At 39.3% G+C, this 24,208-nt stretch overlaps 1 protein-coding gene across 1 annotated transcript in view; it reads left to right on the top strand.

Moving 5' to 3' along the window:
- CEP192 (centrosomal protein 192) overlaps positions 1 to 24,208 on the top strand; it is a gene marked incomplete at its 5' end in the record, with an annotated part of 76,244 nt that overhangs the window by 33,343 nt on the left and 18,693 nt on the right. The window contains 14 exons of the mRNA XM_082499212.1: positions 155 to 298; positions 502 to 565; positions 1,249 to 1,388; positions 1,513 to 1,605; positions 6,930 to 7,045; positions 9,291 to 9,467; positions 12,191 to 12,281; positions 13,062 to 13,238; positions 13,773 to 14,033; positions 14,249 to 14,361; positions 16,468 to 16,577; positions 19,959 to 20,100; positions 21,537 to 21,709; positions 22,065 to 22,188. Coding sequence (XP_082355338.1) covers positions 155 to 298; positions 502 to 565; positions 1,249 to 1,388; positions 1,513 to 1,605; positions 6,930 to 7,045; positions 9,291 to 9,467; positions 12,191 to 12,281; positions 13,062 to 13,238; positions 13,773 to 14,033; positions 14,249 to 14,361; positions 16,468 to 16,577; positions 19,959 to 20,100; positions 21,537 to 21,709; positions 22,065 to 22,188 — 1,925 coding nt within the window. The remainder of the gene's footprint in view (positions 1 to 154; positions 299 to 501; positions 566 to 1,248; positions 1,389 to 1,512; positions 1,606 to 6,929; positions 7,046 to 9,290; positions 9,468 to 12,190; positions 12,282 to 13,061; positions 13,239 to 13,772; positions 14,034 to 14,248; positions 14,362 to 16,467; positions 16,578 to 19,958; positions 20,101 to 21,536; positions 21,710 to 22,064; positions 22,189 to 24,208) is intronic.

The raw sequence follows: 24,208 nt of genomic DNA, 5'->3' as shown, positions 1-24,208 counted from the left end.
TATCATGTACAAACTGAAACCACAGGCTAATCTTTGATTGTTTTTTCCAAACTACTTGGATCACTTAGAACTTGCCTTGTTTCTCAGCTTTGTTAGCTTTATTATTAATGACAATAAGAGATTTAATACTTCTAATGCTTTATTTATTTGACAGAATGCAGTAGCGTGGCGTTGCTTCACGTTTTCCAAGGAACCAGTTAATTCTTCTAATGAACAATCGCTTCAAATGGATGCAGTTTCTCAGATAGCAGCTCCGTCAGTTGTAAATCATGTGATACATGCAAGCTATGATGGGCAAGTGAGTAATTTGTAGTTGACTGATTCTTCCTGTTACTTGCTGTCTGAAATGATGGTTCTGAATATCTGGGTTGACAGTAATGATTTTTCTGGAGTCTACGTATTTGAGCAGTACAGTTTTGTTGCTAGTTTTATGGTTATTTTTTTCTCTCTTCATTAATTCTCTCCTTCCCCATAAGATGAATCAACCAATTTCTTTTTCAGGATCCTGAAGCTTTAACAGTTTGGGTTCTGTTCCATGCGCCTAAGAAACAAATTTCTTGTTCAGGTATAGAAATTTGATTTTCATTTGAACCAAACCAAATTTGACTGATAATGTATGCATGTGTTAGAATTGAAGGAACAGGCGGCAAATTTGAAATTAAACGTTCCATCATTGGTTTGTGTCCTAATATTTTGAGTATTGCATTGTTTTAATAACTGAAGGAGGTGGAACACTTCTATGTCTTAATCTTTTAGATGTTAGTATGGGTATTTATACTTCAGTATCAAGCTGCACAAAGCAGTTATCTACTGCAAGATGTGTGGAATTTACTCCTTTTGCTGAGGGAATTAAATCATCACTTAAGAAAACAGTGTCTGGTTGCAAAATAGATAAGAAATTTGAAGAAACCTCTGAGCTTTTCTGGCTTCCTAAATAGTAGATAGGAAATAGTACATATACCAACTAGTTTGGCTAGTATGTTAAGATGAGGTTCTTATTTTGTTTAGTTTTGGGACAATTTCAGTCACATTTGACAAAAAAGTAAAAATCTTAAATAAGGTCCTGAGAGACTTTATTTAAATGGAAGAAAAAGTGTTGCCAGGGCAATGGGGAGAGTCCCTGTTAATATCACCACAGCATGAGTATGTTAAGATTGGACAGTAACTGAAGTGAGACATGCATCCATAGGAATGGTGTTTGCTACTAGCAGACTTGCTTGCTTTTTTTACTTGTGGAATTGTTCCTAGATTCCTTGGGTCCAGCGGATGAATTCTTGGCAAGAGTTGATGTCGAAGTGGATAGTCCAGGACCTAGCAGTGTAATTAAAAGTATTCCTCTCCGAGCAAGAGCTGGAATAGCAAGGATACATGCTCCAAAGGACTTACAGGTTTGCATGTATTTATGAAGTGTGTTTTAATAATAGTTTGCCTCTCCTAGCCTACTGCTTTTGTAATGTTTGATTTTTATTATATAGGTACGTATACATACCTGCACATTTCTCTCTTTTCCAGACAATATATCTGTCTGCTAGTGTGGGTTCAACAGCCAAACAGCAGCTGCCGTTGAAAAATGCTGGAAACATTGGTGTATATTTGAAAGTTAAGGTAGGTTAGCTTCTCCCTCTTGAAATCATGCGGTTTGTGATGTTAATGTTGTATTGAAACTAGAGCTGAGCCTTGGGGTCCTAGCTTCACTGTGTAGTTTGACAAAAGGTTTACAAATTTACATAAGGGAATCTGGAGCACAAGTTATTTATTCTTCTCTCCCTCCAGTTGTGCACAGTGACATTGGAAGAAACAGACACACAGTTTATTAATACATGGCTCCATAGCTGGTGTCACCGCCAGAATTTTGGGGTTTTTGGTAATGGGAATGGAATGGCCTACACAGCACGAGGCCTGTTGGCGTAAGATAGGATTCACCTTTCTCAACGGGGGAAGAGAGTCTTTGCTTACGAGCTAGTGGGGCTCACTGACAGATCTTTAAACTAGAGTTGAAGGTGAGGGGGGGTGGGGCTAGTATCAGGCTTGCCTGTGATGAGCTGTGGGATGACTAGAGCAGATCATCCTGAGGGCCATTATGCAGCACATGCAGGACAACCAGCTCATCAGACCCAGGCATGGGTTCATAAAAGGCAGGTCCTGCTTGATAAACCTGATCTCCTTCTATGACAAGCTGACCTGCTTAGTGGATGAGCGTAAAGGCTGTGGGTGTCATTTACCTGGACTTCAGTAAAGCCTTTGACACTTTCTCACAGCATTCTCCTGGAGAAACTGGCTGCTTATGGTTTGGATGGGCGTATGCTTCGCTGGGTAAAAAACTGGCTGGAAGGCTGGACCCAAAGACTGATGGTGAATGGGATTAAATCCAGTTGGTGGCTGGTCGCAAGTGGTGTTCCACAGGGCTCAGTATTGGGGCTGGTTCTGTTTAATGTGTTTATCAATGATCTGGACAAGGGGATCGAGTGCACCCTCAGTAAGTTTGCAGATGACACACCAAGTTAGGTGAAAGTGTTGGCCTGCCTGAGGGTAGGATGGCCCTACAGAGGGATCTGGACAGGCTGTATCAATGGGCCAAGGCCAATGGTATGAGGTTCAACAAGGCCAAGTGCCGGGTCCTGCACTTGGGTCACAACAACCCCATGCAGTGCTACAGTGCTTAGGGAAGAGTGGCTGGAAAGCTGCCCAGCAGAAAAGGTCCTGGGGTGTTGGTTGACAGCTGGCTGAACATGAGCCAGGAGTGTGTCCAGGTGGCCAAGAAGGCCAACAGCATCCTGGCTTGTGTCAGGAATAGTGTGGTGAGCAGGACTAGGGAAGTGATTGTCCCCCTGTACTCAGCACTGGTAAGACCCCACCTCTAATACTGTGTTCAGATTTGGGCCCCTCATTACAAGAAAGACATTGAGGTGCTGGTGTGTGGAGCATGTCCAGAGAAGGGCAGTGAAGCTGCTGAGGGGTCTAGAGAACAAGTCCTGTGAGGAGCAGCTGAGGGAACTGGGGTTGTTTAGTCTGGAGAAAAGGAGGCTCAGAGGAGACCTTATTGCTCTCTACAACTACCTGAAAGGAGGTTGTAGCCAGGTGGGGATTGGTCTCTTCTCCCAAGTAACGAGTGATAGGAGAAGAGGAAATGGCCTCAAGTTGTGCCAGGGGAAGTTTAGATTGGGTATTAGGAAAAATTTCTTCACAGAAAGGGTTATCAAACACTGGAACAGGCTGCCCATGGAAGCGGTTGACTCGCCATCCCTGGAGGTATTTAAAAGACGTGTAGATGCGGTGCTTAGGGACATGGTTTAGTGGTGGTTTTGGCAGTGTTAGGTTAATGGTTGGACTCGATGATCTAAAAGGTCCCTTCCAACTTAGAGATTCTATGATTCTATGACACACCATGGTTAGAGGGGTGAGGTGCTAGTGAGGGCCCTCAGCCTGTTGCTCTGAGAAGTGCTGGTTACACTGCAGCACACTTGAGGTCTTATAGAGATAACACAGGGGCTCCTGAGGTAATAGTAGCCAGCAAGGAAACACCAGTGAAATACCTCAAAGGAATTAAGGGATGTTCCTCTAAGGTGACATGGCCAACAGCTCAGCTGAAGTGCTTCTACAGCAACACATGCAGCATGGCCAACAAACAGGAGGAGTTGGAAACCACCACACTGCTAGAAAGTGATGACCTAGTTGCCATTACTGAAACTTGGTGGGATGAATGCCATGACTGGGGTCATGGCTATAGCTATTGATGGCTATACGCTGTTCAGAAGGGACAGGCGAGGAAGGAGGGGTGGAGGCGTTGCCCTCGACATCAAGAAATGGATAGAGTGTGAAGAGCTGTCTCTGAAGAATAGCCACAAGCAGATTGAAAGTTCGTGGGTAAGAATTAGAGACCAAGGCAACAAAGGAAACCTTGTGGTTGGTGTCTACTACAGGCCACCAGATCAAGGGGAGCCTATTGATGAACCTACCTACTGCAGCTACAGGAGGCATTGCGCTCGCAGGCTCTCATCCTGCTGGGGGACTTAAACCACCCTGACATATGCTGGAAAAGTAGCACAGTGAGGTGTAGGCAATCCAGGAGACTCTTGGAGTGAATTGAGGATAACTTCTTAAGCCAGGTAACAGACAGCACTACCACCAGAGGAGATGCGATACTGGACATGATGGTTGTAGGCAGTGGAAGCAGGGAAGAATATAGGGATGCTGCCTGGTTGTGTAGGGATGGGGTCAGGAAGGCCAAGGCGCAGCTGGAGCTGAATTTGGCAAGGGATGCAAAGAATAATAAGGGCTTCTACAGATATGTCAGCCAGAAAAGGAAGGTCAAAGGAAGCATACCCCCGATGAGCAAGACTGGCAAACCTAACAATGGATGAGGGGAAGGCTGAGGTATTCAACAACAGTTTTGCCTCAGTCTTCACTGGCAACCTCTCTTCCCACACATCTCAAATGGATGGACTGAGGGGGAAAAGTACCTTCCACTGTAAGAGAAGATCAGGGTCGTGACCACCCGAGGAACCTGAACGTACAGAAGTCTATGGGACTTGACAGGATGCATCCCAGAGACCTGAGGGAATTGGCTGATGTAGTTGCCAAGCCACTCTCTATAGTATTTGAAAAGTCACGGCAGTCAGGTGAAGTCCCTGGTGACTGGAAAAAGGAAAACATTGCACCCATATTTAAAAAGGGTAGAAACTAGAAAGGGTAGGGAACTACCAACATCTTAGCCTCATCTCTGTGCCTGGGAAGATCATGGAACAGATCTTCCTAGAAGCTATGCTGAGGCACATGGAAGACAGGGAGGTGATTTGAGACAGCCAGCATGACTTCACCAAGGGCTGCCTGACCAACCTAGGGACCTTCTGTGATGGAGTGACTACATCAGTGGACAAGGGAAGAGCTGTGGATGTCATCTATCTGGATTTCTGTAAGGCCTTTGACATGGTCCCCCACAACATCCTTCTCTCTAAATTGGAGAGATATGGGTTTGATGGGTGGCCTGTTTGGTGGATGAGGAATTGGTTGGATGGTCGCATCCACAGGGTAGTGGTCAAAGGCTCAAAGTCCAGATGGAGATTGGTGACAAGTGGCATCCCTCAGGCATCCGTATTGGGACCAGTACTGTTAAGTATCTTCATCAATGACATAGTGGGATAGAGTGCACCCTTAGCAAGTTCACAGACAACACCAAGCTGGGTGGTGCAGTTGACACACCTGAGGGACAGGATGCCATCCAGAGGGACCTGGACAAGCTTGAGAAGTGGGCCCGTGTGAACCTCGTGAGGTTCAACAAGGCCAAGTGCAAGGTCCTGAACATGGGTCAAGGCAATCGCCTGTAACAATACAGGCTGGGGGATGAAGGGATTGAGAGCAGCCCTGAGAAGAAGGGCTTGGGGGTACTGGTGGATGAAAAGCTGCACACGAGCTGACAGTGTGCACTCACAGCCCACAAGGCCAACTGTATCCTTCAAAAGAAGCGTGCCCAGCAGTTGAGGGAGGTGATTCTGCCTCTCTGCCTCTCTTCTCTGCCCTGGTAAGACCTCACCTGGAGTACTGTGCCCAGCTCTGGGGTCACCAGCATAGGAAAGACATGGACCTGTTGGAGCAGGTCCAGAGGAGGGTCACAAAAATGATCAGAGGGCTGGAGCATCTCTCCTATGAGGACAGGCTGAGAGAGTTGGGGTTGTTCAGCATGGAGAAGGCTCTAGGGAGACCTTATTGCAGCTTTTAAGTACTTAGATGGAGATTATAAGAAAGATGGGGACAAGCTTTTTAGCAGAGCCTGGTTTTAAACTTAAAGGATAGATTTAGACTAGACATAAGGAAGAAGTTTTTTACCATGAGGGTGGTGAGACACTGGAACAGGTTGCCCATAGAGGTGGTAGATGCTCCATCCCTGGAAACATTCAAGGTTAGATTGGACGGGGCTCTGAGCAACCTGGTCTAATTGAAGATGTCCCTGCTCATTGCAGGGGTGTTGAACTAGATGACCTTTAAAGGTCCCTTTCAACCCAAACTATTTTATGACTGTATAAAAAGAATGAAAGACAGTAAAGACATTAGCTCACATTATTGGAAAAAGCATGTGGGAGCTTTGTTGCTCAGCTTTGGTTGTATTTGTTTTAACAAACATACTTTTATGGCTTTTAAACAAATAGATTTTTAACAAGTGTATAACAAATATATAAAAGCAGTGAATCCTGTGCTGCACAGCAGGAGTTAGTTATTTAGAGCACTGAAGAATATTACCATTGGGAAACATTTTTATTTTCTAACAAAGCTGCATTAGTTTTTGGTGGACATCTTGCCAACTCAAATAAGAAGAGAGTTCTTTTCAGATAAGTGAGCTCTTTATTTGACTTTAATTTTCTTGAGAATCCATGGTCCCAGGCTGAAAGGTAACTAGACGTGTATGAAACTAGCATTTCAAAATCAACAGGAGCAGTCGATTCCCTTTTACATTTAAAAAAGAAAAAAAAATAGAGGGTTGTGAGCTTGTAATTTTTTGGAGCACAGGCCATGGAAATAGGATGCATGACTAGTATCACAAATGCCACATGAATGTGATACTAGATTCTAATTGATACCAGGAATGGCTGGTACCACTGTTGAGACTAGTGATGTTACTTCAGTAGTGGTGTACCATTCCCATGTTGTACTTACTGTTACATTCTTTAAATATCTGTGTGGCCCCTTCAGTGTTGTATACACAGTTGATGTCTTAAGATGCCTCTTTTATAGGTTTTTGCACTAGAGTGTCCAACATTTTAGTAGAATTTAATTCGTGCAGGGTTATGGGAAAGTTCTGAACGTGCCAGGTGCATTTGAGTTATCTGAACTGTATGTACAACAAATGTGCAACCGAATTGTGTTATATGTTGTAGAAACGTTTACTCCCTTAAAACAAGTAACTGACCCTCCCTTTTCCCCTTGCCCACCTTCAGACATCAAATCAGAACAGCTGCTTTGCCGTCGAACCTGAGGATCTTTTCCTTCTTCCTGGTGAAGAACGAGAAGTGACTGTCCTGTTTTGTCCAAAAAACAGAACGACTAGAGAAAGGTAATGTAACTGATTTTTTGCTGCCTGTTTTAAACAGAGCTACTTTTGACCTCAAGGTCATGAACAAATTGAAAGTTTTACCCACAAGGGAAACTTTGACTTCAGTTTTTGTGAGAGTCCTCATTCGTTACAAAGTAGACTTTTGCTGGGGTTCACCTGTTCCATAGACTCCCTACCTCTTTTGCTGTATGTAGCTTAATGAGTATCTAATATTTCCCACCACAGATCAACAGATGTCCTGAGACTTGTTTAACGTAAATAAGTGGAGTACGTCTCTGAAGCCCTTTGTATGGTACTTGTTTCTAAAGTACAGCAAAGCTTTAAAACACTTACCTTCAGCAGCCCCTTCAGTTGCTTCCCTCTTTGTCACTCCACTGAGACAAGGGAAATGTTTTTTCTATTTTACATGCAAAAAACCTAAAACAGATCAGGATCAAAAGTATTCATTAATTTTGGCTGCCGTAATTGAATAGAAGTTGGGCTGCAAATCCTTTACAACACTAATATACATGTTCTGTTTGTGGATGTAAGCATTCATTTTTTGTTCATTAGCACCTGTTGAACTTCATTCTGTGAAATAGAGTTGATTTGTTCAAGTGACTGTTCTGATGTCATGTAAGAGTTTTTTGGCAATGGCAGGGGTCAGACTTATTTCCCCAGAGCAGCTTTTCCTGTTTTGTTATGTTTTCCAGTTTTTGCTATAATAGAGCAAGAATGGACAAAGGAATCTGTCCAAAATGTGTTCAGCTTCTCTGTCTAGCTTAACTGGGTCTACCCAGTGCATTAAATTAAACAATGAGAAGTTCTGTGCTAATGACAGTATGATCCTAATAGACAGGCATGTAAAATGATTAATCTTTGCTTTTCTGTGGCTTTATGCGTAACTACTTTGCTTTACAGGCTCAAGGTACTCAGCAGGGTTTGAAACTTTGCAGTCCACTTGCAAATGCTGCCAAAAGACTAATAAACTGACTATAGCAGTAACAAGAGTTCATGTTCCCTACTGATAGGATGCTGGGCTCTGTCAGTAGGCATCACAGGAATTCAGTGACACCTAGAGTGGAGATTCTTGAGTTTCATTTCTGGCTCTAAGTGGACCTGTGCTATAGCAAATGCTTCAGCCTGTTTGTAAAAGCTTGATTTCCTTCCTGCCCTATGCCTTTTTTCCTGTGGGTCTTTTTTCTGTTTGTTTGTGGGTCTTTTTTCTGTTTGTTTGTGGGTCTTTTTTCTGTTTGTTTGTGGGTCTTTTTTCTGTTTGTTTGTGGGTCTTTTTTCTGTTTGTTTGTGGGTCTTTTTTCTGTTTGTTTTTTCTCTTGTTCCCTGTATTGTTGGTTAGATACTTCCAATCTCAACTTCCTTCCTTATATACTTTAGCCTTTTGTTTTATTTATCTGTTGGCTTGTCCACTGTAATTCAGCAGGACTTTCTTTTTCCTGATTCCTCCTTCTGATTTTTATTTTGGTGTGTGTCTAGTTTCTTATCTGTTTTCTTTGCTAGTTAGGTCCAGCTTTCCTATTCAATATTCACGCATTTTTTTTCTACTTCATTATTTGAATCTTTACTCCCGATGCTCTTGTTCATGTATTTCTCTGCTCTGCTTGAAGAAGGTGGTAGTCATCTGGAGTGTGCTTGTGTCCTATAGGGTAGAGACCATATCATGAAAAGCCAGCTGTAAGTGGCCTGGTTCCCTGTCTGGGGGCTCAGTGTTCTTGCTCACAGCAATCCGAGGAAACAGAGAGAGGAAAAAATCTTGGGTTTGTAGCTTAGAAGGCTACCATTATTAACAGGACTCGGAGATTAATTTTGACACTCCTGGGTATCTCACACTTGTAAAACTTCATTGAAGTTTCACATGTATTTCAAAAGGCATCTCTTTAATCTACATAGAGACAGCCAGACTTTGTTTTTGTCCAGTATTAGTCTGTCAAAATAATCAGAAGTTAGCGTGGGCAAAAACTAATTTTCCTAGCTGTAGTCTATGAAATACTTATCTGAACCATTTCCATATGAAATACTTTAGAAGATTGCTTGATTTACATGTGGCATGCATATTTACAATCCCAAGGATTTAACTTTCACTATGCCTAAAGCTGGCCTTTGTCATAAATTAAAAAAAGTATTTGTATTTTCCCCTTAAGAAGGTAGTTTAAAAAGGCCTATTTGTAATTTTTTCCAGTTATATTTTGTTTTCATCAGCTAATCTTGTTCTGTGTTGGGATTTAAATGTATTTATTTATTTTTAAAGTACTTTGAAAATCCTTGTGCTGCCATCTGGGCCTCAGTATGAAGTGGTGATAAAAGGTGAGGTGGAGTCTGGGGAAAACAGACCTGTGTCTACAGCTGCTGGCTGCTCAGACATCCCACCCATTCTCTCCAACAAGCAGTTCATTGCCTGGGGAGGAGTAACACTTGGATCATCAGTGTAAGTATAAGCGGCTGTTCATATAGAATATCACATGAAGTATTTTATATTGCACTTATTTGAATTAAAGTTTCCTTACTGTTCCTATTCAGATTAATAATCCACAGGTGATAAACTAAGCTGTTCTGTGACTCCAGGGAGAGAAGCAGTATATTACAATTATATTTTTGTGTAGGGAATTTTTTGGAAATGAACTGTGATCTTGTTTGAGCTTTTTGTATTCTTCAAGACTCTTTAGTTATTGTTAGAATAATGTCCTGATTCCGGCAGGGATGGGGTTAATTTCCCAAGGAGCCGGCAGGGGAGGCAGGTAGTCCATCCCACCTGACCCATGCCCAGCTCTAAGAGGAGCTGGGGGGGGGAGGGGGGCAGTGGCCACTCGGCGGGGACAGGCTGCTGCTGTGCGGTCCAGTCGGTGTGCGGTGGTGCTGTTTTTCTCTTCCCTTTTGCTGTTCTGTTAAACTACCCTGTCTCAACCCACCAATTTTGCCTTTTTTTCTTCTGATTCATCCCCAAGGCTATGGTTTGTTGCCGGCTAAGACCAAACCACGACAAATAATATCTGATTCTGTAAGATTATTGTGTTATGTAAGTAGAAATGTAATGGAAAATATTTTCCAAGCAAGTTGATGAAAAAAAACCCTATTGATTCTTTTGACACCTACCTCTTGCTAGAATTAAATCTCTATGCTTGTTTTTCTTCAATTCAGACTAGAAGAATCCAGTCTGGTAATGTAATTTGACAATCTGAAGAGCACAGGTTGTTGAACATCCCTGAATTAATTTATTTGAATTTGAATGTGTTGCAATGCTAAAACTTTCAGTGATGGGAGTATCCATTGCATCCCTAATTATGATTGCTTTATCCTTCAGACTAGTTCCTGTCTGAACTTTTTTAGTTTCAAGTTTACAGCTTCAGTATTCCATGATTTAGTGAAACTTCGTAATCGTCTAGATATACTTTGCTGCTTTTGTATGTAAAGGCTGCAAGTTTTGTGGATCTCTGGACTTCTAGTAAAAATTACTTTAGGGAATAATCAACTGTTGTTTTGACACTGAAATTTTTGAGCAATCTAATAATGTTCCCAGTTGTTTAAAAGTGATCCATGTTTATAGCCAAGAACTGTTTCTGATAGCTGTATTCCTGCATTTGTTAAGATAGTATATTTCTAACCTAGTAATTTTGGCTATTTGGTGTTTGGGAATAACTTTCTCTTCCCTGTGTGCTGCTACCTTTTTATTTTCTACTCATAGTGAAAAATAGTTTTGATTCGCCATTGTTTTTAGGAAGCTGTCATGGTTTAACCCCAGCCAGGAACTAGGACCACATAGCTGCTTGCTCAATTCTCCCCTCCCCCCTTAGTGGGATGGCGAGAAAAATTGGAAAAATTAAGGAAAACTCATGGGTTGAGATAAAGACAGTTTAATAAATAAAGCAAAAGCTGTGCATGCAAGCAAAGCAAAACAAGGAATTCATTCACAGCCTCCCATCAGTAGGCAGATGTTCAGCCATCTCCAGAAAGCAGGACTCCATCACGTGTAACGATTACTTGGGAAGGTGAACAGCATAACTCTGAACGTCCCCTCTTCCTTCTTTCCTCAGCTTCGTATGCTGAGCATGATGTCATATGGTATGGAATATCCCTTTGGTCAGTTGGGGTCAGCTGTCCCAGCTGTGTCCCCTCCAACTTCGTGTGCGTTCCCAGCCTACTCGCTGGTGGGGTGTTATGAGGAGCAGAAAAGGCCTTGTCTGCTTAGCAACAACCAAAAATATCAGTATGCCATCAACACCACTGCCATCCTAAATCCAAAACACAGCACCACACCAGGTCCATCCCAGCCGAAATCATGACGGAAGCTGAAATTATTTTTAAAATTTTTGTTCCAACAGAGTACAAAACAGTGTCTGCCACTAAAAATTGTGGAGAGGCTTTGCTCTCTGTCCATCCTCCTTTGATTCTAACTGCATGATCTTTCCTCTTCCTTTGTTTTTACCAGTTTTAGGGCTTATCACATCCTTCTGTGGTGTTTTTGACTTGTTAAAATGACAGACATTCACTTTTTTTGCTGGAGAGGTTTCCTTCCCCTATCAACAAAGGATCTGGGTGCCAGAAATCTGGTCAATGCCAGGACGTATCAGAGACAAAAAAATTACTTTTTGGTCAACCTGATGCTACCAAATGGCCATAACTTTCTGTGGTACTATCACATTGAAAAGTATATGAAAAGGAAAAGTTAATTTAGTTAGAAGTTAATTAACTTAATTTAGTTTTTTACAACTGTTCCAGTGAATCTGGGCTAGACTATTCGCAAGAGTGCTTCTGCATAACTTAATGGCTCTGGATAATCTAATTGTAACTGTGTATTAAAGTGTTTTGTTTTTTTTAAAGAATTTTTGTATTGACAAAACTGTTGCTTGGTTCTAAAGTTCAAGCTGTGAAATACAATACTTGAACTTCAGAAAAGCTGTATTTATATATATTTTGAGGTTGTTTTGCTGTATGAGGATTGATGTGTAATGGTGTATAATAGTGTAAGGTCTGTAAGTTTAAGGATACAGAAGTAACTCGCCTAGCTAATGTATTCTGTTGTACCAAAAGGTGTGTTTATTTTTCGTGAAATGACTTTAGAATTGACTATCCCATTTTCATTGTTTCCATAAATACATACATGCAGTTAATTTACATTTGCTGTAAGATATAACTAAACTTAATATTTTTCAGCCAGAAGAAGTTAACTCTTAGAAATGACTCTCCATCTGTGACCCAGCATTTAAGACTGTTGATAAGAGGCCAGGATCAAGAATGCTTTCAGGTAACTGTCATGAAAATTTCTATTTGGTGTTTATGACAACTATCAGGATACATTTGTAATGAAAACGTCTTTGCCTTGAAGTGTTGTTCCTTTATAAATGCCAGTGATTAGTAGGCTGTGAGAGTTTGCTCTGAGACTGCCAAGATGGACATGGTAGCAGAGCTTGAGCTACACTGGTAATCTTAGGAAGAGCTGAAACCGTAAAAGTGCTTCAGCAAACTGAAGCTCAGTTTACAGCTCTTTAAGCTGCTGTAGCACAACAGAGTCAATACCTGGTGGAGGAAACGGTCATTGGCCCTTCTTGCAGAAGGAATTCCAGACCTCACTCCAAGGGACTAAGCATATACAAGGGAAGGTGGAAGCAAAATCTGGAATTAGCTTTTGGGAATTACTGTAAATAGAGGTTTTTTTGTTATATAGTCCGCATACATTTATATCCCCTTTTTTCCTCAGATACTCAGATCCGAAATCTAAAATTTTCACTTGAGAGGAAATTAATGTAGTGCTGTTGAAGTTCAGCTTTACTGTATTGTGGATTGAAAGCAAAAAAACCTGTGGTTTAAACTGAGAGGCATCGATATGCTCATTGTGGGAATATAAAGTATCTTGAACTTGGTCTTTTCTGTTGCATATTAAGCATTGCAACATTAAATATGTGCCACTGTCAACTAAGTTAATTTAGGTTTTGAAGAAGTTAATTTTGGCCTACTAGTGAAGTAAGTCTTACTACTATGTTTTTGCTATTGTAGTCACTCACTTCTGACGTCTTTGTTTTTATAGCTGCAAAGTATATTTGGATCAGAAGAACGCTTAACTAGTAATTGGGAACTCAAAATCCGTCCCAAAGATGATACTAACATATACTTGATATTTGCACCCACTCGAATAACTTGCTTCTTTGCAAAGCTGGAAATCAAACAGCTGGGGATTCGATCACAGCCAGGAATTAAGTTTACTGTAAGAGTCCTAACCTGACTTCTAATAATTATAAACATAGATTTTTCATAATTCTTTTAAATCCAGTACTGAGTAGATGTTTCTGTCAAGGTTGAAACTTGTGAAGATATACGCTGTGCATATCTGTATACTTGTTGGAGATTGTGTGGGCACTAAATTTTACAGTTTGAACATTAGCCTCAATTTTGCATGCACTTTTCCTGTTGTGAAGGAAGAAGAAAGACTTTTGTCTACTGTATTAAAAGTAGCTCAAGAGTTTGACTCTAGCACTGTCAAAAAAATTGAATATGTCTTGTTTTATCGGTAGACCTTAGATTAATTTTCAGTAAAACTTGAAACAGGTTGAATGAACTTAGGCTTTTTATTTCTTGCAAAGTCTTTTCAGTTCACATTTTAAGCATTTTCACTTGTCTTTCTGTAAGTCTTTATATAGTTTACCATAGTTGTACAGGAGTTTTAGTAAGAAGCTTTCTTTCATTTAAGGTACTTTTGTTGTTGTTTTTGTGATTTCCTTCCCCCTCCGGTTCCCCCCAGATCCCATTGTCTGGATATGGAGGAACAAGCAATATAACTTTAGAAAATGTTAAAAAACTGTCAGAAAGTTACATGGTAACACTGGATGGATTATCACCTGCAAGATTAAGGAAAGCTTCCTTCTGCGTAAGAAATACAGGTTCTCGGGCTGCCTATGTTAAAGCACTGTGCTTTGCAAACCTACGAACAAAGACAGTTATGGATCCTCAGGTAATGACGGTATCCCCAGAGAAGTTTGTACTAAGAGAAGGAACACATGAAGTAAGTATAATACTTGATTCTGAGCAAGTTTTATTAATTAAAATAAATGCAATCAATTAAAATGAGATTTTAATAAAGAACTAGTCAGACACACTTAACTTCTGTTAAATCCTGTTTTACTTGTGTTACAGTAATTTGCGGGCTCATATTCTAAATGTTAGTACTAACAATAAGATTTTTTTTTTCCTGAATATATTGTCTGTTTATTTTATCAGGTGATTACTATAACATGGAATCCAATGGAAAAGGATTTCCATAAAACAAACACATTGGTATCAACAGTATGTTTTTTTTGGGGAGATGAAGTTTCTAGGCAGCAGTATCGTAGGTAAGATGTACTTTGCAGTTCTAAGAGAGACAGCTATTTAATAAAAAGTTAAAACTAGAGGTGTATGCTGCCATGAGTATGGTTTTAACATGCTTCCAAAAATAGCAAGAACAAACTGAAAGAGATTGATGAAATGGAGATATCTGTTAGGTTGTTTGGTGGGAGTATGGTTTGTGTATTTGTGGTTTTGTTTACATACTGTAGCTACAATCCTAGTTAAGGGTTTTATTTTCTTTTTACCTTTTTGAATTTGAGTGTGTTGGGTTTTGGAGAAAATTTTTGTTTGTTTTTTTTTTTGTTTGTTTGTTTGGTTTTGTGTTGGAAGAGAGTTGTGTTCTATCTTGGTATCTCTCTTCCCAATACGTATGTAGCTTTAACTTTTAAAGAAAAGGCTCATGAAAGGGGTAGTACTGAAAATCAGTAGTATTAAGTTCTGAACAAGATTGGCATCTTCGTTTGCTGAATTCCATTGGCGAAGACAGTGTTTGAGTAGTTGTGTATGTGAGAGAACTAACATCCACACGTGCTTATCACACACCAGTGAAACTTGTAAAATGTATCTTACTGAGCTTAAATAGAGGCTATGTTACTCTGCATTTCAATTTGCGTGACTCAAATGCACAAAAATGGCATACTCTGTTTCTAGTGACATAAGTGGCAATTTTGACTTGAGCTGTGTATGGTCTATAGTGATAATCAAAAATGTTAAGAATAGGCAGAGCACTAAGGTGCAGATGATTATCATTCAGTGCAAAAGTTCAGAATGGAATTATTTCATTAGTGCTTTTAAATGTGATTGCCTGAAACTTTATGAAAGGCATTGTATTGTTATCCAAATAACGTATTAAAGATAGCTGGATTTAAGTGTATGACTTTGAATAAAAGGCCTAATGGAATAGCTGCGTTTTGTGACCTTCTTGATAGAAAATTGGTGTATCTTGGATATCTCAGAAGACACTTGTTACTGATTTTTGTATGAACTCATTTGAGGCAATACTCACTGTCATTGAATCTTTTTGTCATTGAATCTTCTCAGAGGGCAAAAATACTTAGGGAAAAGCTTAGATCTACTGATCAACAGAAAACCCATTGAGAAACTTGTTGTACCTGTATAGGTAGTGTTGGAAACTTTTTTTCTTTTTTCAGACTCTAGACATTGGTATGTGAGTGAAATTATTTGCCGCTGATTTTATTAGTCAGTGGGTCTGGCATTTGGTTCTTGAACATGGTGGTCTATTTGGTTGATTCTTGGTGGGAGCCTCTCTGAAGTGTCCCTTGATAATTTGAAAGAGGTGCTTATGTCTTGAAGTGATTGGGTACTGTAAGCTGGTCAAACCTCATCCTGAAATTGTGTGCTAGAATGAGAACGTGGTTTGGGACTTAGGGGCAGGACTGTGAAATGAATCATCTGCCTAGTCTGCCAACTTGTAGCCCTAGTTCTTCACTCCAAAAATATACATTGTCAGCAGCCTGATAAGTAGCTTAGATCTGAGAGTTAGTAGTGCTGAGGTATTCTTTCCACCTCTGTGGCTCTCACCCTGAGTGCCAGGTTTCCTCTTACTGACCTGTAGCTTCCCATTTTTCCCAGGACTATTTATATCCCTATGGCTCCCAGTCCTTTCTGTCCTGTTGGCAGTCATGCCCCTTGGCTCCATGTTCCTGCTGTTGGCTGGCACCTGCTGCCACTCTGCCACTGACAAGTCAATTTTGCCCCTCAATAGGCTTTCACTTGCAACCAGAATAGCATTCTCCTGCTTCCTGCGGTGACTGAAAAATCACTCAGGTGCCTGATGTACTTATCAGAAATCTAGGTAGGTGTGACTGACAGAAGAGAACAAGTATCTTGGAAAGATGAATGTATGGTAGCCATTATTTCAGTGGTTCCTTTTACTGTGCAGCAATAGAACAGGTATTTCTTTAACCATTTTAAGGTTATGAAAAGATTTCAGTTTTAAACAAGTGCTCACAGATTTGAGCTTGGTGTGTTTGAGAAATGATAATGTTAAAATTATGCTGGATTCCTACCAATCTTATCAATCTTTTCAAATTATTGTTTCCAATGCTTTGTGTAACTTAATGACTCTTGTTTCTTTATCTCCTTAACAGAGCTATGATGTATAAACCTGAGGTAGAAAAACACATAATCCCAGAAAACAGCTTATTGAAAGATATTGTATTTGATGAAGAATTTCAAGGGGAGCAGCTTGTGACAGAAGGTAAGCCTATGACTTGTTAAAAGAAAAATGTAATACTCGTTTTTGGGTGAAAAAATGTGCTGTTAGGCTTGACTCTTAGTTATTTTTCCACTATTTCTTTTTTGATAAATGTAGAAGAAAAATTCTCAATTTGAATGGAACTTGCTTTCTTTCACTCAGTACCTGTCTATTTAAACAACTTACTTTACTTTTTTCCTAGCAAAATGAAACCTCAGTCTATGAATGTCATAGCATTAAAAATGCTCAGTTTATTTGGAGAGTATTTGTCTTATTCCTAATAATTGAGAAAGATTCAGTTTCTCGTACACAGATATATTTGAAAATTGAGGCAGACAACTTTGCTGACACTAAAAAATATATTTCCCTTCCCAAATTAAATAACTTTTTTTTTTACTTCTGCTTGTGTTGGCAAGGAATTTATTAAAATATAATCCAGTATATTGTAAAAGTGTCCTTAACCCTCCCCCTCCACGCCCCAAACTACCAAAAAAACAAACCAACCAACCCACCCCCACAAAGACACTGTTCAGTCCCGTAAGTATCATGAACTTTACTGTCAAACCCTATTTCTTGAGCTAGTTCTGTTCACATATGGAAAGATTTTACTGTTCTGAGGCTACTACACCTGAATAAATGTTGTAATCCAGTTCTTTCGCTATAGGTTGTATGTTGTCTTTGCTTGGAAAAGTGAAGATTGTTGATTGTTCACCTTGGTTGAGGTGAAATCCTAGTGAATATAAGAAGCTTGGGTTCTGGAGTATGCTCTAAAGTTAAGCCAGTGTTAGAGCCTAGACATTCTTGATTATCTCTTATTGTCTTATTGCTAGAGTTTTGGTAATGGTAGCTTTTTTTTTTTCTTTCTGTAGAAAACAAGATCTACCTCTTGCAACTTAGTGTTTTTCTGTCTCTTTTTGAGAGCATACTTTCCTGAATTTGTGAAATATAGCTTATTGTTCCCTATTCAGTCACAGTTGTTTTATATACTCAAACTTATTTATCTTGGACATAAAAGATCCTTGCCCTCTTATGTAGTACTTTCTGTGCTCAATACTTTCGAGGTGAAGACCATTGTTATAAAAAAATCTAGGAGACAGACTTGGATAACACTGTAAATGTGCCTTCAAGGAGGGGTGCTGGAAGAGTAGCTCTTAAAAAAAAGTAAACTAGGTTATTCTTACTCATTTTAACAATGATACAAACTTCAAGCCCTTCCTTACCTTCTTGTCACCCAGTGGTGTCCAGTGTGAATAGTGCAATCTTATTTTACACAGATTAGGGTTCACTGACTTTTCAGTGGGCATATCCACAGGCTTTTTTTGTTACATGTTCTTGTAAGTCAAATACTGTGCAGGAATTAATAGTAGTAGCTAGAATTAAGAAATCTGATTTTTTTTCTTTTCTGTGAGATGCTATCTTTTAGGTGAAAAGTAAGTTATTTTTTCAACACCTAAATGCTTTTCTTACTTCTTGGCCTTTTAAATGAAAGACTGTTAAAGAGGTGATGCTGAAAATGCTTAAAGAATAGAATGTATTGGCTATAAGGATTGCTTTTAATGTAAAGTTGGATCCCTAGACTGGTTTGGTCTCCATTCCTCATTGCCTTAATCCATAATATTTGTCGTACCTATTAAGATATTACATACAAATGTTAGTGTTTGAAACAACAGTGTTTGAAATTTGAAATGTGCCAGTTTTTCACCAATCTACTCACTTGATATATCAGTGTGGTATGGTCCAGGGCCAGCAGCTGGAGGGATCCATGTTGTACCATGTGTACATGATTGCTGGGAACACATGCTCAGCTTTACTACTGGTTGGACTGGTGGTAGCATCACCTCTATCAGGCTATCAGGTTTAGCTACTGTCTAACACTAATGTGGTTTACTGCATTAATCAAACATCTTTTGCATACTGATGTAATATATTTCTAGTTGCTAAAGTATGCTTCAATTATGCGTTGAACAGAGACAGTGGTTGTTGATATTTAACATCTAGCAACTTTTTGTTCTGAAGACGTTGGAAACGTTTTGTGAATTCTGTACTTGGGTCATCCAAATGAATTTAGTTTGCAGTACACATTAGCATCTTGTCCCCATACGTGTAGTGTTAAAGAGGAGGGAAGGAATGCTGCTTAAGTATTCTTTGCAAGATCCTCTTGTGCATTTCTAGGTATCGTATGTTGTACTTCCCTATATTTTATAGGACCTAAGCTTTTGTGTACAATTTGTTTCTGTTGTGATTGGGAAGATCGCACGCAAACAGCCTGACAGTGCAGTGTTTTGGGTCTGTCACTTTTGGGTCTGGAATTGTGTGCACTGTGGCCTTGGAATTCAAATTTATCTTAATGATATCATGAACTAGCCACTTTGATATTTTAAGGTGGTGAAAATGAGGTAGGCTGTAAGAGTTAAATATTTTAATGGGATATTTGAAAATTGTAATTTCCTGAACTGAATGAAATTCAATTGTTGGGTGGGAATAAAAGAAACTAAAAGCAGAAATAATGGTCATCCTAAAGGAAAAACATATTTCCATACTGAATTTTGTTATGTATATGACAGAATAAATTTTTGTCCAAAAAACACATTCTGCTAGATATCCTTTTGCAAGACTTAGTTTTGTTAATAAGTTTCTGGATGTATGTAAATTCTAACTAAAAATGTTTCTACATCTGTTGTAGAAGCTACATGCAAATATTAATAATGTAATAATAAAATTATTTATTAAATAAATTTAATATTTAAATTATTGTATTGTATCTACTACACAGCAAAGAAAATAATGGTTGGATCAATGTATCCTATGTGAGAAGTATTTGCTTCATTCTGTCTGTTCAACATGAAATGGGTCAAAGCAAGGCAGAAAACTTTTACTTGATTATTAAACATTTTGATGAAATGTTTCATTATTTTTAAATCATACTCTGACATTTCTGGCCTATTGGATATCTACAGGTATAATTAATTAAATAATGAAGTGTTAGATTGAATAGACTGAGTAATTGAAAAATACCTTATCTCAAGACTTCTCTATGTGAAGCCTTATGAAAGTATTAGTCATCTTTGTCAGGATAAAAACCCTAAAACTTAACTTTAATTTGGCATAGAATCAGATTAGTATATACCATTTGCATAAAGGTGGAAAATATCTGTCTTACATAGCAATTTTAACTTTTTCATTATATTTAGGTGGTGTATATGTTACATCTCATGTTAATATTGATTTATGCCTGATAACTGAACTTGTAGTAAGTAATTTTTTGAATTATCTAGCATATCCTAGCCAACAGATTAAGTAGGCCTATATCCCAAATCTCTGTGTAATTTCTGACAATTATAGATTTGTTCTTATTAGAATTGCTCTGTTACTCTCGCTTTTTAGTATGTGATATCCCACGGGGGACAAATGGTATCCATCTCTTCTACGCAAATATGCGAAAGATTATCCTTTCTGTGGTTGGATATCCCACTCTTGATCACGCTGAATTTCAGCAGTCTCCTGAACGTCATTTGGAACCGGACAGGTAATGTAACAATAAGGATAACTGTCAAATAACGCCTAACTGAAGTGCATCTCCTTGCCTTTAAAATCATGACATTTTAATGCCAGTGATGAATATTGATTTGCTTTACAAGTGAAAGTGCTCTCTCTATACCGAGCAGCTCCAATGAATATCTAGGTGGCTCTTCTCACTGTTTTTCTCTATATAGTCTGTTTAAACAGTTGTGATGACAGCTTCCTAGCTTTCATATATCATAGAATCATAGAATGGTTTAGGTTGGAAAGGACCTTGAAGATCATAGAGTTCCAACCCCCCTGCCATAGGCAGGGACACCTCTCACTAGACCAGGTTGCCCAAGGCCACGTCCAGCCTGGCCTTGAACACTTCCAGGCATGGGGCCTCAACCCCAACCTCTCTGGGCAACCTGTTCCAGTGTCTTACCATCCTTAAAGTGAAAAACTTCCTAATGTTCAATCTGAACCTGCCCTCTTCTAGTTTAAAGCCATTCCCCCTCATCCTATCGCTACATGCCCTAGTAAAAAGTCCTTCCCCAGCTCTCTTGTAGGCCCCAGGAGAGCTTATCTGAGCTCCATTACAATAATTCTACAATATGAGCTTATCTGCCATGTCTTTTGCAAGCAAAGATGTGAAATTCTAGGCCATGAAGATGAAGGGATTGAAGCACCTGTCTTGCAAGGAGAGACTGAGAACTAGGTTTAGTCTCGAGCAGAGAAAGCTTCAGCCGGGTGATGGCAGAGAGGGAATCTTATCAATGTGTACAAATACCTGACAGGGGAGTAAAGAAGAGGAAGCCAGAGTCTTCCCAGTGGTCTCCAGTTGACAGGACAAGAGGCAATAGACACAAACTGAAATGCAAGAAACTCAATTTAAATGTGAGGGGGAAAAAATTATTTTTTTTCTGGTGAGGGCGGTCAGACAGTGGAACAGGTTGCCCAGAGAGGTTGTAAAGTCTCCATCTGTGGAGAAATTCAAAACCCGACTGGACAATGCCCTGAGCAACCTGCCTGTAGCTGACCCTGCTTTGAGATGGCATGTTGGACTAGGTGATATCCAGAGGTCCTTCCTGACCTCCATTGTTCTGTGATTCTGTGAAGCAGAGTTTGCATATGCTTATTTTTCTCTTTTGTACCTTTTTAATCTGAATAAAATATGTATAGAGAAAGCATTTTATTTTTTTATCACTGGAAGAGAATTGTTTACTTTAGTACCTTCTAGTCTAAATGATACCTTCCACTTCTAAACATTGTATGAAAAAGCTGTGTCATGATATAGCTACTTAATTTTTTCTTAATGATGGAGAATTGAATTAAGTTGAAGGTGCATCTAAAGAACTGTATTTTAAGTAATAAATTTTGAGAAATACCAAGAGCAGGCTTTTATAATTATTCATAAGTGATTTTTATTACTACTTTTGCTTAATGCAATCTTGTTTTCAGATTTGAGAATTTTGTCAGACATATCAATGCAACTTTGGATGTTCTTCCTGTTAAAGGACCTCAGGGTCCTTCGTTACCTGTAAAAACTGATGATCTGGTTCAGAATAAATCAGAGGCTCAAGAGGCTTGGGCTGTTGAACCTGAGTATTTGACTTTGACATCTCCTTCTATTAGTAAGTATTCTTCGAAGTGAATAAAACAACCATCCTAGTATTAAAATAACTGTACTGCATACTATATGTTTGTAATTATTTTGTGTTTATAAATGTGGCTTGGCCAATAATCTTGCTGCAGTAGTGTTATATCCAAACAATAAACTTGGTTTGAACACAGATTTGGTTGTCAAAGGTAGTGTGCTCTGTGTGTATGTATATATGTAATATACACTGCATACCATAAATATTTTAAGGCATTGTAAAGGTAAAAATAGGGCAGAAAAAGCTTTATCATAATTGGTACGTCTCTGAATCTTGGATACTTCTGTGAATTTTTGTACGTTAGCTTTTTATAGCTTTTTTTATATTACAGGTGGAACAGCAGATACTGAACAAGTACAAATTGTCAACAATTCTAATAGGACGTTGACATTTGAGCTTTCATGGCCAGCTCACTGCCTTACTATAACCCCACAACATGGAGTTATTGAACCCGAGTAAGTTTCTTTTCATAGGTTTCCTTTATGTGTGAAAGTGTGGTGAGGTCTTGGAGGAATTTATTTTTAGTTAGTTTAAGAATTTAGTTAATTTAGGAATTTTAGTTTTAGTTAGCTTTTAGGAATTTATTTTAGTTTGTTTAGACAACATCCTGGAACGAACTATTTTAGTTCGTTCCAGGGTATAGTCTTTTTGTCAGTTAACATGCAAATTTAGCTTTTGTATTTTAGAACCATACCCTTTTTAAGTTTTGTATAGGGTGAATATTCTTCTGCCATCTACAAAGCTACCTGGAGGCCAGGAGCTTTCTGTGCCTGGAAATACTATTATTCTTGCATAATTTTCTAGGAGTTGGATGGTCAACAAAACTGAAGTTTTAAAAAATCTCCTTTCACAATGTTTTTTTGTTTCAAAATGACCTGTGTGTTTAAAAAGAAAAAGGACTTCCCCCCCCAAGAAAAAACAAACAAAAAAACCCCAGCCCTTATGGAATGCCTCTCTTCAGGGCACTTAGCATCTTCTTTTGCAATTGTACTGATATTCATCAGAACTTGATTGTGAGGGGTTGTTTTGTATTCTGACAAAACTGGTTTTTACCACTTAAATTTGGCTTCCCAATACCTGTAGGTATAAAAAGAATGGCAAACCAGTGTCAGGTCACCTGTGTCCTTAACTAGCAGTATTTTGGAACAGTAGTCATAACATCATTTCATGTGTGTATGAGACTCCTCATGGGTGTCAGCAAAGTCTTTCACAATAAAATGCTTGAAAGATCTGACTTATCGCTTCTGAATCTATGTTTTTTTTTTTTTTTAAGGTCAGTTCAGAAAGGCTTTTTAGACCCTGTTACTAAATTATTCTCATCTCAAAAAAAAAAAAAATAAAAGTCTCATGTTCCACAAAAAATAGGTTTTGCTTTCTGAATTTTATTTCAGTAGGTGCTTTAACTTTGTAGATGTTTGCCCAAAGCAGATACTTTCTTTTCAATCCTGCATCACTATGCAAGATGAGATACATTCAAACACTTAATTCCATATTCATGTAGATGTAAGTGCTTGGATGTATTGCTGGAGAACTTTCATCACTAGTGAGAACAATATAAAGAGGATTCTGTGGAAGGGCCAGGATATCTGCCCCTCCTTGCAGATTCAATCAGTGCTGAGAACAACAGTTTCAAAAAGACATAATGATGAATAACTTTCCAATAGCTGTGAAAGTACGGACATCTTGAATGTCTCGTGCCCTCGACTCAGGGCTGTCTGTGGAATGATTTCTTAAAAAGGCCTTATGCAAACAATTTTCCTGCACTGCATAATTTTAAAATGTGTTCCCTTCCCTGGAAAAGAATGAGCTGAAACTTCACGTGTTGGGTCCACGTTAGTAGTCTGGATAAAGAACAGAAGCCTGCAAGTAGGAAACAGACCCATGGTAACAGCTGACTTTAGCACAGCAAGCTGCGCTTTGCCTGGTTTTCTACTCTTTGTGACCATCTCCCTGCAGTGCGAAGAGCAGTCATCCTGTCAGGACAGGAGCCAGCTAGAATCTTTTATACTACACACTGCGATGGCTGGAGTCAATGAAATTCTTGAGCTGATTTAAGCCAGGAAAGAAGAAGGTCTGATTTCTCAGTGATGGTGAGAGGAGGTCCCAAGATCGAGGACTGACTTTGCCTCTCAGTGATGGTGAGAGAATGTCCTAAGGTCACTGGAACAGGCTGCCCAGAGAGGCTGTGGAGTCTCCCACTCTGGAGACATTCAAAACCCACCTGGATGCCGTCCTGTGCAACTTGCTGTAGGTGACCCTCCTCAAGCAGGGGGGTTGGACTACATGATCTCCAGAGGTCCCTTCCAACCCTGACCGTTCTGTGATTCTGTGACTGACTCTACCATGCTAAAGCAAGCAGGCCACCCCCTGTTTCACCTTGACTAAACCCCTTAAGTTCCATGGAAAGAGCTAAAGTCAACCTCTAACTGCCTGAATGTGGAATAATAAAGTCCTGAGTCTCTACTGAATTTGATA

The sequence above is a fragment of the Vanellus vanellus genome (assembly GCF_965231255.1).
Source record: "Vanellus vanellus genome assembly, chromosome: 2".
Classification (NCBI taxonomy): domain Eukaryota; kingdom Metazoa; phylum Chordata; class Aves; order Charadriiformes; family Charadriidae; genus Vanellus; species Vanellus vanellus.
Note: the sequence above shows the minus strand (reverse complement) of the source record. Positions and strands in the feature narration are given on the sequence as shown.